This window comes from Glandiceps talaboti, chromosome 3 (genome assembly GCF_964340395.1).
Source record: "Glandiceps talaboti chromosome 3, keGlaTala1.1, whole genome shotgun sequence".
NCBI classification, from domain to species: domain Eukaryota; kingdom Metazoa; phylum Hemichordata; class Enteropneusta; family Spengelidae; genus Glandiceps; species Glandiceps talaboti.
In genome coordinates this window covers 13,605,302-13,622,290 of record NC_135551.1, presented here as the reverse complement: position 1 = coordinate 13,622,290, position 16,989 = coordinate 13,605,302, and the positions used below count along the sequence as shown (strand labels likewise).

The 16,989-nt window shown below is 36.3% G+C and overlaps 1 protein-coding gene and 1 long non-coding RNA gene across 2 annotated transcripts; one reads left to right on the top strand and one right to left on the bottom strand.

Moving 5' to 3' along the window:
• Positions 1-4,065: 4,065 nt before the first annotated feature.
• LOC144432821 (uncharacterized) lies at positions 4,066-7,265 on the bottom strand. The gene is made up of 2 exons (XR_013480745.1): positions 6,556-7,265; positions 4,066-5,786 (listed from the first exon to the last, which is right to left on the bottom strand). It is a non-coding gene; the product is annotated as an uncharacterized LOC144432821 (long non-coding RNA).
• An 818-nt stretch (positions 7,266-8,083) lies between these two features.
• LOC144433068 (uncharacterized) lies at positions 8,084-10,030 on the top strand. The gene is made up of 2 exons (XM_078121380.1): positions 8,084-8,156; positions 8,969-10,030. Exons 1-2 carry the CDS (start codon positions 8,084-8,086, stop codon positions 9,679-9,681), a joined length of 786 nt encoding a protein of 261 aa, XP_077977506.1. The 3' UTR covers positions 9,682-10,030.
• Positions 10,031-16,989: the final 6,959 nt, after the last annotated feature.

The following is a 16,989-nucleotide window of genomic DNA, read 5'->3' as shown; positions in this document are numbered from 1 at the left end:
TATTCCATATTAGTTCACGCATAACAATAAATATACATATACATGTATTACCTAGCTACCACACTAGTTACAGAACATGTCATGTAAATGCTTGGCTGTTTCACAATCAGTGCTTCACTTATATTGCACTTTGGGGCAAAAGTGAACTTGAAGGTTTTGTAATGGTAATCTTCATAGATAGTTTATAAAAGAAGTTAATCTAAAATGTTCCTTACTCGTCACTATGAACTTGTCAGAAGGGATTAATACACTTTCTATTTTGGACACTACATGTTATTGACACTACAAATCACCACATCTCATCAGATTCCAGTTTCTATTATACACTCGGTATGACAATTCCTAAAGTTCTCTAACATACCAGTGACTTTACTGTACATGCAATATTAATGCCACTATACCAATGTTACAGGGCCATTTTTATGTGACATGGGAAACTCATTTAAAACTTACATTTACGTTAGCTATTCGAAGCTTGGAAATATTACCTCAAAGGCAATGAATAACCTAAACATTGTCTTAATAGAAGCCAAAAACTGCAGATCTGCCAGGGGGAAAACCCCAAGGACTCCCTCACCCCCAGAGGCCACTCTTGCATTCAACCAACAATCAGATGCACCAACAACCTGTCATAATGGTATTGAACTTTTCTTAAATATTTTCACCCAATTGTAATTTGAGATGATATTGTCTTTTAAAGATGTGAAATGTTTGCCAAGGTAGTCTAACATTGCCTTAAACTCCAAATCTCCCCTACCAATGATACTACCAGTAGATGTGCTGACCTTTACTACATGTATTTAATGATGCCATTTAACTGTTTAACTTTAAGAACATATTTCAACCCTATGTAAGTTATAAAGAATAGTTTCTGATACTTGATGGTACTGTCTTGTAAAGCATGGATTGAGTTATTGCTTGAAAGGGTCTGAATAGCCTAAAAAATGGCTTTTATAAGAGTAAAAATCCTCCAGGGCTTCTAGAGGGAGACCCCCTTGGACACCCCCCCCCCACATGAGATGGACATATCCCAGTCTCAAGCTCCTCCCCTCTTACTGTCAAGATGTAAGTAAAAAACCTCCAGGGCTTATAGACCCCATAGGACCCCCCTCCCCCCCAATGAGATATACATATTCCCTGCTAAAGTTTTCCCATACCTTTCACTGTCAAGATGCTATTAAACTTCATATATATATATATATATATATATATATATATATATATATATATATATATATATATATATATATATATATATATATATATATATATATATATATATATATGGGGGCGGGGGGTCAGCCTGTTTTTGGTTTTACAGATAGGGGGGTCAGTGACTTTTTGTCGGCCCAATTTAAGAATCCCCCCCCCCCCTTCCAGGCTGAAGAAACTGACAGGTCCCTAAGCTCACAAGTGACTTTAAACTGTAATCATTAGCACATTCCTGATGTTGACTAAATTGTGTGTTTTGTTTAACTGTTAGTTGTCAGCCCCAACAATTTTGGTTGATAAGTCTGCACATACTTTAGTGTAGTTACACGAGTATTATACTGAGGCTCAGTACAGAGTGCAATAGTGGCAAATGTTTGAGTGATAAATAACACAAATTATTATGATATATGTCATCAGTGACTGAAAGTGAAATAGTGTTTGGAAGTTTTTATTTTTTCGAACCAACAATTTTGTCTTGACCCTTTTGAACTTTTAAGGTCATGTCCCCAGATAACCAGCTGTGAAAATGTAACGAGATTAATACATGCGATACTGAGCTGCCAAGTGAATCTGTTTACAGGGACATGATGATGATGAGTGATAAATGCCAATGTTGTTATTTTGAGTTGTTATTTCCCTTTCCATTTTGTAGAGTGTAAAGTTGTAGTAGTGTTTATTTTCATTTTTCAATTCCAAAATGTTTTACATTCATTGCAGGTAATGCAAGCAATAATATCCAAACTGAAAGTTGTCAAATTGAGAAACATGTAATTCTACTTATGTTTTTTTTTAGCCGGGGGGGGGGGGGGTGTAAAAAGTGACCCTCCCTCAATTTTCTTTCTCCAACAAATGACCATGCCCTGTAAAAAGATTTTAATGAAAAACATTTTTAACTGCCTCTCTGTGGCATAGTTGTTAGAGCTCAAGATTAGTCGTCAGGAGGTCCTGGGTTCAATCCCACTAGAAACAGATAATTTTTCTGTAGTAAGATCCCACCACATTGATAATTTTTAAAGGCATCACAGTTTGTGTTTGTATCAAAGCCTGTGTTTTGATCTATTGGCTGAGCTGAAGGCCAGAACTACCAAAGCCTAGATGGAGTGCACAACTGACAACCCCAGGGCTGATTGGTCAACATCTCAACTCCACCACATTATTACCAATATCTTGTAATGTTGTTCCCCCATTACTACTGTGAGACCCACTCTGCTCCTCACACCAATTTCCATTTTCTAAACTATGGCCCTCCCTGAGGACCCATTTGGAAAAAGTACCCCCCCCCCCCCACACACACACCTTATTATTTCTTAGGGCTCTATTACATAGCTATTCTGTCACCAATTTCAACTATTGGTTCCTATGTTGAGTGTTTTTTTCATGTTCATTTTGAGATTAAAAATGATGACTCAACATTGTTCTGTTTGATGTTTTATGTTGACAGGTCAGCCTTCAAAGTTGTATTACTCGACAAATCCAGTTCCTTCTCTACACATGAGACATACAGTGTCACAATCCCCATCCACAGGCAGAATGGAAAGATATGAACAAACCATGCAGAGGTCAGAAAAAAAACTCAGTGGACATCAGAGAGGTTCCCTTCTACATATTTTCCAGCAATAAAATTAAACCAGTAGCGAGTTTAATAGACACCGAGACTTTAAAAGAGGGACATCGCACCATTTCAACACAGACAGTGCAGTGGTACAGATATTTCTCATGCAGAGATAATGAGACTTTATATATAGAGATTAATAATTTGAGAAATGCACCGAGACGGACTCAACAGAATTTACTGTTTTTACTAAACCATTGATGCTAATAATGAAAAGGTGAAGTTTTATACCGGACTTAAATTTCACGACAATAATGACTGTATTATATTCAGTCTGGTTGAAAGGTACATGTACAGTATTTACTAAATTTCAATAAGTATTGTTGGCAATGACAAAACTTGGCTTGAATTTTTTATTAGCTTAAAGCATAATTAGAATCGTTTGTGGCAAAGTATCCTGTTTTATCCTACTGCACTTCAGTTTTGTATCCTTTCATGGATGCTTCTTCAGGCTGACTGATGACACTCGTGCCCTTATAGAGGTTGTTTTCATTACTTGTGTAGTGACTCCTACTCACTCACTTGTATTCTCTTTGGCTGAATGAAGAATTAAAAAAATCTTTGGGAATTTATAAGTAATGGCCACCTATGCCTGAGTCCACTGTATTTTGAGACCCACATTTAGTAATTAGAGTCAACTAAGGGTAGCAATATTTGAATAAAATTGGGCATACCTATTAATTTGTGTTGTTTTGAAATATATACAAGGCCAAAGTACTAAACACCTATCACATCAGTATGTAGACATAGTAGCTAAGATGAAATGTAAGTCACCAGGCGTTCATCTTATAAATAAATATTTCTAGTTAATCACAGTTGTAGTTGTTGTTCTAAATAACCCCTCATTATCTCCTTTTAACTTTCTATTTTCACTTGTGGCCCATTGTCTTAACTTACATGTACACACAGTTATACATATGAGCATGTGTCCATAGGTGGATGCATGGTTAGTATACTCCTTTTTTACGGATTTCTCTACAAAATCATTGTTTCAACCACTATATTTCCATCATTGGTCTCACTCTTAGATAATATAGTACTGCCTATGTTTCACATTTTACTGGCTACATTTAAAATTAGCTACATCCCTATGTACATCCATCCATCCATCCATTCACCCACCCACCCACCCATACATTACATTACATTACATTACATTACATTTCATTACAGTACATTACATTACATTACATTACATTACATTACATTACATTACATAATGTATAGAAACATGAAATAAATCAAATTGAAAATTATATTTTAATATAAAAAACTTGCATACCCAACAAGGTAAGTATTACATCAGAATATTACATGATCATTCACAGTCAACAACAGTAACACATGTCAAATTCTCAGGATATAAAGCTGCAGGGCAGCAACTCAATATTCCATTCAGATGTAATGAAGGAGTTTACACAAGACTGGATCTTTCAGTCTACAGATCCTCAAGTAAAGTACTGTAACAACAGTGTAGAATGTGCTGCTCACACTAATATACTGAGGATAAATCATATGAATTCAAATTGTCCACCATCTTGATTTCCATAGGTTCTTCTTATAGAATTCTTTGAATACAGCAGATTACCACTACCTTGAACATGCTAGACTGTTTATAGCATGGAAACGGTATGATTGCACTAAAGAAAAGCATACACACATATCTGCTTTATAGTGATGTGACTAAAATACACAGGAAAAGACTCTTCAATTCTTCAGTCAAGCTATTTTTGTCTATAATCATACACACTACCTTAAAGTGGCCATACATGGATGAGGATTTATTTTGAATTGTTAATTTATGAAACAATGTTATCATGGCTTCCTTCAATGTGAAATAATACTGACCAAGTCTATGTAAGTCATTACATTGTAAAAAGCTAAAATAATGTGTAAAAAGTTTGATATTGTACATACAATAACAAACATGTTATACATTTATTAATCTTTCAGAATTTGAGTTACAAACAAAGGACTTAACATATGTTGTTTCACATTGTTTTATAAATTTAAAATCCAAAATAAATAGCTAATCCTCATATCCATATGGCCATTTTAATCCAGTTCAGTGACTGACATGGGTAGAGTTTCAATGATTATCAATGACTGACTATAATATATACTTTTTACATAATGGATACAGCAACTGTCTTACACCGATTTTCATTGATTAACTAACACATACTCTTTTAACTGGATTCATAGACTGGGATTCAGAGACTGACATACACTAAGTTTCAATGATTGTTCAGTGACTGTCTGACTTGCACAGAGTCACTAATAAAGTAACCAGTAGGCATTGTCCCAGTCTAGTCTACAAATGTAGCTGTTTTTGATTTTCACAGATGCCTCAATTCAAGCTAAAATAATAATGCAGCTAAATTGTTACACACAAAAAACAACTTCTTACAAATAATCACCACACAAAAATATGCAAAACACAATTCACAGACATGTCTGGTTTTGCATAAAAATGGGGTGCTTTAATAACCAGCAAGATCAGAACTAAATGTATTAAATTGATTAAACAAAGCACTCCACCTTTCTATTACAGTGAAAAATGGCAGAAAGGTACTGAAAACGGTGAGCTAGAAAATGATAAAACTTTGGAATTGCAAAACTTGAAAATTGTCTGTACACTGAGTAACTGCAACCCTGGTGAGATTGTCTGTAGACTGAGCATGTGTAACCATGGCATGATAAGATTGCCTGTGGACTGAGTAACTGTGACCATGGCAATAAAATATTGTCTGTACCCTGATTAACTGCAACTGTGGTTGCAGTTAATCAATTATTATTGCAGTTAATTAATTTTGGTTCATCTAAGGCTTGTTTAACACCATGAGCACAGCATTCACCAAGACCAGCCATGTAATCAGTGAGCTGCTACTATCTTTCCACCAATCTCAACAATCACTCATGGATTCAGTGGTTTCTTTATCAAGTGCTGACAATACAGGACCTAAAATAAATAGATATTTTGTTAGCAGGTTACTACAATACTGATTAGATATTTTATGCCTATATCAAAATAAGCTATGGTAAAATATTGTTTCTATTCATCTATGGCATGTTTATTTCTGTTTCACATGAAAACACTTGGCACAGTGAATCTCAGTTTGTTTTACTCAATAATTTCTAGGACGAGAATCTCAAAATCAATTAAGATTAGGGACAATTGATTTATCCTCAATATTATCATGCAATACAAAAACATTACAATTAATCAGCATAGATTAGAGATGATTAATTATAAAGACTTCTGTTTATATTGTGCATGGAGTGCAAAGCATATTCAAACACTAGACTACACACATGTATTCTATATTTGTTTCTTATAAAAGTGATGTGATCATTATGGGATGTATGAATGTGTGTTGAATCAGTGCCAGCTGTTTGTGTATACATATGACATGTATCTTATCAACATGGTTTTTTTTTTTTTTAAATGATAAACAACAGTGTGATACAACAACTAAGTGAGTTCGTTAAATGTGTGCTACATAGCAATGATGCTTCTTTCAACTTCAAAACTGCTGGCACAATGTAATACTTGATTGGGATGTGGGAAGGCGGAGGGTGGTCCTTCAAAAATAGTGTCAGCACCTTCGTTGACATTGTGAAGTGACGCTACATATATGAGGAATAGTATATAAATTCTATAGTTTATGTAAATATAACCACTGCACTTCAAATTAGTTTTCAATTGAAAACATAGGCGAAAATCTTACCTGTGGCAGTGCCTCGCTACAATTACTAGTAGTAGTAGTAGTCGTCGTCGTCGTACGAGTCGTAGTTCATTGTGGACATACGAACGTAAACACTTCTTTCAAGTTTCACCCATCCTGACACAAATTGATTGAATGCCTCTAGGATATTCCACAGATCGATATCTGATTATTGATATAAATATGGATAATGACGATGTGTCTTGTATTGTGAGATTTGTGATACTCTCGAGCAGCAACGTATGGTTTCTGAGTGGTATGCATACCGTCTGATGTATTTCCGGGTCATGATACAACGGTACCTCTAGCCTACTGAAAAGTATTCGAAGAATAATACATGTCACATTTGACTCGACTCCTTTTTCTGATGCTCGATAACTTATTTGGCATGGTAAACATCTCCAGTGACTTGGGGTGTTCAAATTAGGTCTACCAGCAGAACGTGCGATAGAGTACTTGAATGAGATGTACACATGGCGAATATGCAGATGACGACTCAAATAAGTTGTCGAGGCGAGTCAAATAAGTTATCGAGGAGCCAAAGAAGTTGTTGAGGCAAATAAGGTATCGAGGAGCCGAATAAATTGTTGAGGCGAGTCAAATAAGTTATCGAGACGAATCAAATAAGATGTCGAGTTGCCAAATAAGTTGTCGAGACGAATCAAATAAGATGTCGAGTTGCCAAATAAGTTGTCGAGACGAATCAAATAAGATGTCGAGTTGCCAAATAAGTTGTTGAGGCGAGTCAAATAAGATGTACATAATAAAGGCCCCAATGAAACGCCATACGCGGCGCTTTCGTTTGAGTAGTAGTAGCATGATAGCCCGCCTACGTTATTTAAGAGAACCATTTGATTTCGGGGGTCGGGTGGGGTGGGATGGGTGGGTGGGTGGGTTGGAGGAAGTGGGTATGGCAGCAATCTTTTTCCCATCACTGTGACAACAAATTGTTTTTTGCTATTGTCAGTCCTGTATCAAATTATATTTTCCATATGCAGAAGCAATGCAATTTGTTTCCCTCCGTTACTAATTTTGTAGCATATCGCAAGATTTTTTTTTATTACTTCTGTCTGTTGGAACATTTTTTTTCTCAAGCCATTACGGGATCAAATTATTTATTTTTCTCCTTCAACTGATATAGAAAAATTCATGTAAATGAGCACACTTCCAAATATGGTTTAACGACTGGACTGACACTAGCCATTGTGTCTATAGTTAAATATCCCGGATGAGGAAATACCACGACCACTTGCAATTGTTGGGGTTACGTACCTTTCAAGCGTATCAAGAAAATTCAAAATCAACGATAAAATGTGCCGTTTTGACAGGCCATGGATACCCATAGTTATCGGACTTGTTTTGCTTCGTATTTCTTTTCCATTAGACACAGAGTCTGATGTATTCGCTGTCGAACCAGAGGACACGACTTTGATTCTAGAACACGGAAGTGTTGTACCAAGGTCATTTATCCTGAAGTGTGAAATTCGCAACTTGTCTCTCTTATCAACCCAAAATGTATGGTGGATGAAAAATGACCAATATATCACTACCCGTCATATTGTTTTTAACATCGCCGATCAAGATAATTTCGTTAATCAAGACAGGTACGTGATTGTCGAGCATGACAACCCTTTAAAATATACATTGCGTGTGGCAAACATAACGATAAACACTGCTGAACTGGATAGTGGCCAGTATACGTGTGTAGTCCGATGGGCCAATGGCACTATCGCGTATAATGGACAATCCCATACAGCTGCAGTAACAATACAAATTGTACATTTCCCAAACTGTATGATAGTCAATTATGACACACTACTCATGCCAATTATTGTGACGACCGGAGAAGTATACAAATTGTCTTGTTCTTCAGGTCAAACAAACATTTCATCTATGGCCTGGACTCGCAGCGACCAAACAGGTCTTCTTCCTTGGTCAGGAGACGTACAATACGCTGACGGATCATATTTTATCGAATACGACTGGACACCACTGGCTATAGATCCTTTGTCAATTAATTTCACTTGCTTAGTTCAGGGTGATCAGACTGAGGAAACATGTTCTCTGGGTCCATTTAACATCATTCACAAACTTACAGTAACATTACAACCAGTTCTTGCATTTATCACCGACGAAGTGGACTCCGTGATATTTAGTTGCGCACTCCACGAGATCGAGGCTCTAGAAATTGATATTTCATGGTATTATGATGGCACTGAAGTTAGCCAAGCAGGGTCCTTCAAGGTTAATGATAATGGGACATCTCTGATTGTAAGTAATATTAGTGAAGATCAAAACGGAAAACATATTGTGGTATGTAGGGTAATGAATGATGTTAGCTCAGGAAACGCTACTTCATATTTAACTGTCGACATTCGAGCACCAACAATTGTACCTGAATCACTTTCAACTACAGGCACTGTTGGTAGGGCTGGGCCTACAACCCATTCCGCAGTTATATATACAACATCCACACAAACAACACCTGATAATGGTCACCAGAACGAAAGCCCACCTCCACACCAGAAACAAGACAATATTGTAGCCATTGGCGGCGCTGTAGCCGGTTCTGGAGTTCTTGTAATTGTCATAGTGATAACAGTGGTCTGCATAATGAAATGCAGAAAGTCATCAACACCAAAAATACAACCTGGGAGTGAACGACCAGAAAACCACTACGTCATGTCTGTCATCAATGACGGTTATGTTAATACGCCAACAGCGACACATGGAACTGTCAATCTGGCTGTACAGAATGAACCCGACGATACTGTCGGCACAGCTTCTGTTACTATTGAGATGAACGGAAATAATCGTTCAAGCGAACATCTGAATGAAAATCACAATAAAGCAGACGAGACGGTTGACGTTGACAGCTTGTATGCAAAACCTGTAAAGAAGAAGAACATTAAAGGTGAACCAGGTCAAGACAACTGTCATGATGATAACAACCAAGACATACGTGACACCGAGGAAAAGCTGAACGAAGATGAAAATGTTGTTTCGATGAACAATGCAGAGGGGTTGACTTACGCTGAACTGGACCTTTCAAGCATGGAACCACGCCGTAGTACAAAGAAACAGGTCAAACAAGAAGAAGAAACTGTGAATGCAGATTTAAAAACATAACGGTAATACCAGTCATACCAGTCCTTTAAAATCACACTATGAGAATATCGCTACACTCGTTTCCATGTCAAACTAAGTTTGAATAGTTGATTTAAAAATAGATCCCAATTCATTACAGTTAGTGGCATTTCAAACGAAACGAATATACTAACGTCAAAATTCTTCATTCGATACGTTTTTTTCTCTTATAAAATCGTCATTATACTGTCTATGGCGTCAATGAATGAATGAAATGAATGAAATTTATTTCACCTAGATAGCTACATTGTGATAAGCTAATATGAATATGAAGTCTTCCTTAAAAATATCCAACAAAAACGATTCCACATTTTATATTTTGGTAGAGCTGTGTATTAAACAAGTGATTTTAAGGTTTTAGTTTTACTTCTGATTTACGATATAGTTGTAACATACATGTTCAAACACGGTATTAGAGGTTTATCAAAGGGACACGAGCTGACTTTTACATATTTGGGTGTAGTTTTTGCCGTATATTCAAAATATCTCACAGTATTGTACTTAGTGAAACATACTTGTAAACACCACTTGCAATTCACTGAATTCAAACCTGACACTAAAGATATAATCCCAAAATGATCCGATGACGTAATTTATCATACGTATCGAAAAATGTTCAGGAAATCCCTACCAATCAATCAGCTGTTCTAACAATGCCAGAAGACAATCGTAATGAATGTTATTATATTAGACGTGTCTCGACATTAACAGTATACTGGAATGTGGCTTTAATTTAAGTATTTACAGTTGAGTAAAAATCGTATAAACTCAGCTTGTGCCACTTTTACATTAGCAGGGAAGATTTAGTGTTTAATATATTTGAGATCGGTTTAATAACCTTTTACTCTTAATAGCTGGGAGTATTAGACGAATGTATCATTTCACATCTCGAATACAAGCTTGAAAACAGGACAGTAATTATAAAAAAAGGACGTATGTCGGTAGAAGTAGTGACATATTTGAAAGCGTACACATCTACATTTAAGACATCTCCTCTGAAATGGGTATTAAAATTTTACTGGTGTCGTAATAATATCAAGTTATCACTTTGATATTTAAATTAAAATATTACTCTTACTTCCGTCTATAAAACGTTATGACTTTTATTTTAAGTGATATCCAATTTTATTAAAACAATCTCACATTCTTTACAAAGTCACTTCCATAAAATAACCATCAGGCTGAGAAATAATGGTTGACAAATCTAAAACTGCTATCGACCAGTCGTGGATTGTAGTTCAATTCGACACAATGCAAGTCAATCTAATACAATCAGATCGATTCTGAGCTATGCTAAATGGCAGTAAAGCGGAACTTCTATTCAGATATATATCATAATTTTACCTACTGGTTAAAATCTGGTTGAGAGAAGATATTTACGGTTTTAGTTTAAAAGGTTTGAGTTATCTTTACATACACCTGGCAAATCAATATGTTAAAATGAAACATAATTATGAAATGAATAAATGGTTTGCATACGGTGGTGATTCATTAAACGAAGCTTTACAGTGGATATTTCCTTTCGTTATTTTAACTTTTGTATATTATTCAGAAATACATAAATTCTGTGACTTTCTATCCAACATATAATCACCCTGAATATATGCCTTTCTTTAAAACTCTCAAGATGTCTTTTCTGTACATTCCATTTACTGCAGTGAGATATTTGGATTTTTTAAAATACTTACACAGGACATCCAAACTGTCAAGCACAACAGGAACACATTGTTTGAAGCATTTGTATCTAAAGTTCGTACACAACGAGGTACAATGCAAAGTATTGTTACACTAAAGAGGTTCTTTATACGAATCTTACTTGAGTATGTGCTGTGAGTCCTAGGTCTTTGAATTAGTTAGTCTGTATGGTGCGCCGTGACGGGGCGCCCTCACATATCGTTCAACCCCTCTCACATGATGAGAGGAGGCCGGTAAGAGCGGAACGATTCGATCGACCTATCTTAGTGTTATTTAATGAGACCTGTATACTTGGTAATGCTGAGGATTATTTGACCAATTAAATAACTTGAGATGACCTATGTAGCAGCTACAATGCATGTACGTTAGTATAACCTAATGTACGCCCTCTATTTACCTTACCTTTTATAGACTACTAAGCAAGTTCGTTGCCTAAATTTAGAGGTGTTGTCACCAACAGTAAACAGTTTCTGTGTTTCTGTTGTTACTATGAATTTAATTGTCCATTTTAACCCCTCTGGTCCAACTGACCGTTTTACAATTTACTTTATTTTCATCACTTGCTACATTAACATCACAAAGTGGACAATCACTCATTGCTTGACAGCAGACGAACCCGGATAAGGAAATATATATTACTGTGAAAAGAGAATTCAACCTGACACACAGTGGATCGATGCATGATTCGTCAAGTTACATACGATACGTCACATTCTTGAATTCAACCTGACACCATGTTTTGTCTATACACAAGATTGCGATTACTCATGTACTGTGTGGTCTCTATGCACCTTTTGTCAAAATTGGACGCTACATCTGTGTTTCGCGAGCAACCTGGTAATTTGACACTGGAGTTCACACACGGAAGTACTACTACACAGTGGTTTTTCTTAACTTGTGTTGTGAATTCACTGTTACAGGACCAAATGGTGTCATGGATTAAAGAGGACACATACATAATTAACAACTATACTTGGATTGACAATGAACTTGATAATCTTGTGGACACAGATAGATACATGATAAGTGACCATATTGATGTCATAAGGTTTGGGTTACGTGTGGATGATGTTACACGTGATACTGCTGCAATGGATAGTGGTCGATATCAGTGTGTAGTGAGATGGTCAAATGGTACTGTCATACCTGATGGACGGTCACGTATAGCTACAGTGAAGATTCTTGTATATCCACTTTGTTCTCTGAATGCCAGTACTGGTTACAGTATTCAGATGAACGACCATCCAATTACAGTGACACCAAATGAGACAGTGACACTGTCATGTCAATCAGGTGTTTCTGCGCCTGCAACAAGTATGAATTGGGAAAGAAATGACCAGGGTGGTTATCTCGGACGGTCTAATGCTGGGAGCAGTCAAGAGGGTTCGTTGTTCAATTACTTTATTGAATATCACTGGATTCCACAGATATTGGATCCACCACTTTTGAATTTTTCTTGTATTGTCCAATATAGTAGTGGTGACAGTGTAACATGTACGGTAGGACCATTCCATATTGTCAACGTCCCAATGGTGACAATTGAACCAATCAATGTTACGATAACAAACAGAGATAATAATGTGACATTTACTTGTAATGATGAGGCAAATCAAGGCATACGGGATATCATCTGGCTGTATAACAATACGGTCATAGACCCCAACAATGTAGATGACGAATTCACTTTCCAAGGTTCATCCCTTACCATTTCTAACATCAACCCCCAGGATAATGGTGATCATACAATACGGTGTGAAGTGAAAAACAGTGCAGGTACAGATAGTGCTAGTTCTACATTGAATATTAACATACCACTTTTGACAACCATTTATACGACCCCTGTACCGTCGATTGCGTATACTATTCCAGCTACTTCAACAACGCTTATTATCCCAATGAGCCCGTCGTCAGGATTGACAAGTGCTATGTTTAAAACATCTACAGGGGGTAAAGATGGAACTCAGCCTGGTCTAGGAGAAACAGTTATACCAGGGAAACAAATGGATAATATCACAGTCATTGCAGGTGGCGGAGCTGGTGCTGGAATTTTGTTAATTATAATCATAGCTATCCTTGTCGTAGTTGTTAGGAAGTGTAAACAACCACGACCATCAAAGCCTGCTAGGCAACCTGAACACCAGGAGAATGACTACGGGACAATCATCGGCGCTGTTGACGATATTGAGTCACCTACATCAATTAATGCAATAGGTGGTCAAACTAGTCCAAGTGAATCAAATGCCTCGGCCGATACAGATACAATTGCATTGCAGGTGAGAGAGGGAAATCGTGTAAACAAACACCGCAATGTAAAAAGTGGCGAGGAAGAGGAACGACCTGATCTTGAGGAATTATACGCAAAACCGATGAAGAAGGCAAAAGTTTCAACTCTACTGCGAGAAGTTAAATTAGACACCTCCAATACCAAACAAACAAATACTGATTATGAAGATGTCACATCTACACAGCAAAGACCGGGGTCTGAAAGTAGCAGTGTTGATACAGGAGACAAAGATGAAAGGTCAAGATATTCTGACAATACTACACTGATGAAAAACGACGAAGAGTTGACCTACGCCGAACTAGATTTATCAACCGTTGAACCACGTCGTAGTACAAAGAAAGAGGTCAAATTAGACGAAGACACTGTGTATGCAGACTTGAAACTGTAGAAATGAGCACAGCTTAACAAACCAACGAAACATAATATATAGGCAAGAATAGCACATGATTTTGTATCAAATAATCGTCCGTATCTCGTCTATTTACCTGTCTATAATTTACTTGGATTTGGTAATTGTGAATAGTGTTTAAAATATTTTATATGAGTATCACATTTCAAAAAAAACAAGATTAGTACTTGTGCATACACACATAGATTATGTAAACATGAATACGTATATGTGATAATCGATATAATTTTAGTGGTACGATGGTACAATCCAATGTTACACGTTGGAAATTGGTTCGCTATTAATCTTGTAATGTAGCCTGGTCTTGGGATTATAATTTGGAATGGTTTAAATGTCAGTAATCGATATTGGAATGTTGTATTCAGTCTTGAATCGTCCTAGCGAACATCTGGATAAAAAATTATGTAAAGACTATGAAATGGTTGACCTTAAAAAGCCTGTGTGTAATTTAAACCAGAAATGAAAACTAAAACTAGTGGACAAAATCAAGACACCTGTCATGAGGATAACAAGTAAGATACACGAGACAACGGTGAAAGGTTCAAAGAAGATGAAAAGGCTGCTTCGACGAACAATGCTGTGAGGAGCCGACACGCAGAACAGGATATTTCAGGCAGTGGACCACGTCGTAGTACAAAAAAGAACGAGGTCGAACCAGACGAAGAAACAATGTATATAATATGCAAAATTATAACATTTACAGAAGTGACCTCGTCACCAGACGATAAAATGTGTCATACCTGTACTGTAGAATGAAGCCGAGAATATCGCACATGACGTTTCCATATCAACTTTAAAAGAATCATTAGTACATACACCCGGTGTATTGTAGTGTTTTTATCAAACTAAAGAGTATTCAGTCGGTTTTGTGTGGGACTACAGTATAATTACAAGGACACATTAGAGTCCATCATATTATGCATGGCGTCATCAATGATTGTGATGAGCCAATGTGAATATGACCAAACATATTTGTCTCCCTTGAATATCTGCAAAAGAGCAACTTTTGACTATGATCATATATTGGCGTACGATTTTACATTAACAGGTGTTTTAAAAGTTCTATTTTACATACACTAATTTATGATAAAGTTGCAATATACCTTTTAGGACATTTTAGAAATCGTTTAGCGGTAGGAGACAAACTTTAGCAGTCAACACATTTAAAAAGCCAAATAAAAAGGTGTTTTGTTCCGGTTACCCGACCCACCTAGTTTTTCACGCCGACTCTAAACTTTTTTTAAACATATTCGAGAAGAACAAAAAGAAAATCCCGTAAATTGTGAAGTCTCGCAAAAAAAATAATGGATGTGGAAACAGACATCAAGTGAAAAAAATTACATGAAACTGTTCTTTCAAATTGTAATGGCTGTACATGTGATGAGAAGAAACCAATAACACAGCGACCATAACGAAATTAATAGAAAACATAACTACCTAAAGTAGACACAAAATAAATAATCTACCTACCCCACCTATTTTAAAATTGAATATAATCGGAACCACACAATTTTGTTTACGCCTAAGAGCTTCATAGCTACCAACAAGTGTTGGAGGACGTGAACAAAGTAATCAATGTTATCATATGAGATCTTATGGGAACTTACCATCAATTTACATAGTAAAAAACAGTAAAGTGGCGATTTATGTAAATATACTGTTCAACCTGCTTTCGTTACAACTGGGATATTTTTTTCCATCAAATATCAAAGATATATGCACTAGAATTTGATAAATTTCTCATGAAAAGACATTGTGTTTGTTAATTAATTAATGGGCAATGTGTCTTTAGTTTCTTGTAGTGGTGAAAGCTCAGTTTTTAATTTACAACCATTAGTTATTAGTTTTATTAAACTACACCATTCATTGATCACACAACCATAAAATTAATATATTCACTGAAAATTGTTACAGTGTCAATAATTTTATAATTATATTAACCAGTAGACTGTTATCTGTAAGCAGCACATAACGAGGTTAATACCGTTGAGGGCGCTGGGTTTTGGTTACAGTCCCATAAATTAATTTGAGTTTATTTATCGTGTATACAGACACAAAAATGCCTTTATCCACAGGTGATTCAATACTTCTCATGGTGTACGATATTACGAGTGAGTTATTGTACCTAGCACAACATCTAAAAATACTGTTGATTGATTATGATGAGTGTGATATCTACTCTTCAGGTTTGACTTGAAACTGTATCTCTTTGGTATATATTTTTAAAAGGGCCAATTTATGCTTCATTAAGTTTTATATCATTAAATATTATTACATTTGATGCTAATACCATTTCCTGCATACAGTTTGTTTTTTGTAATAGGAATATTGCAATAAATGCAATTAGAGTCACTTTTTGTTCAAACATGGATATATTAATTCTGCTTACTACTGTATAGTCTATCAGCTAGCCCTCGGATGTTCTTCCGATAAAATACGACACACAGCCGAACAACGCTATCGAGGATGGAACATCGGGCAGGCCCTCACATGCGAACTTCGTTCGCTTATAGTTTTAGCATCGAAAGAAAGCCCGAACGTCTAGCAGCAAGACTAACTACTGTAATGCAATGGTCTAACAACAAAAACACCTATAAGGGCACAAGATCATCTGATGTTTCTCTGAAATCGCAAATAATTGTAGGTGATGTAAAAACCATGGACTGACTACCCAGAAGCCAGAGTTTATGAAGATGTATTCAATTCATCGAGTGGCATTCTCCTTGAAATGTTTATCAGCTGGCGTATAGTAGTTCTTTTTGAGTAGTGACCAGCTCATGACCAGTATTCCAATTATGCTAGCTGCATTATAGATTACTTATATACACTAGCAGAAATACGTCATGCGTCATACTGCCACCTAGAGGTGTGAACACCTGACATTTCATAACATTGATATGGT

Excerpts from the sequence above, each read along its gene's own strand:
- LOC144433068 (XM_078121380.1), top strand. The coding sequence starts at position 8,084 with ATGACCAATATATCACTACCCGTCATATTGTTTTTAACATCGCCGATC. Across the intron at positions 8,157-8,968 it reads AATTTCGTTAATCAAGACAG|GCACTGTTGGTAGGGCTGGG; the intron begins GTACGTGATTGT and ends TTTCAACTACAG.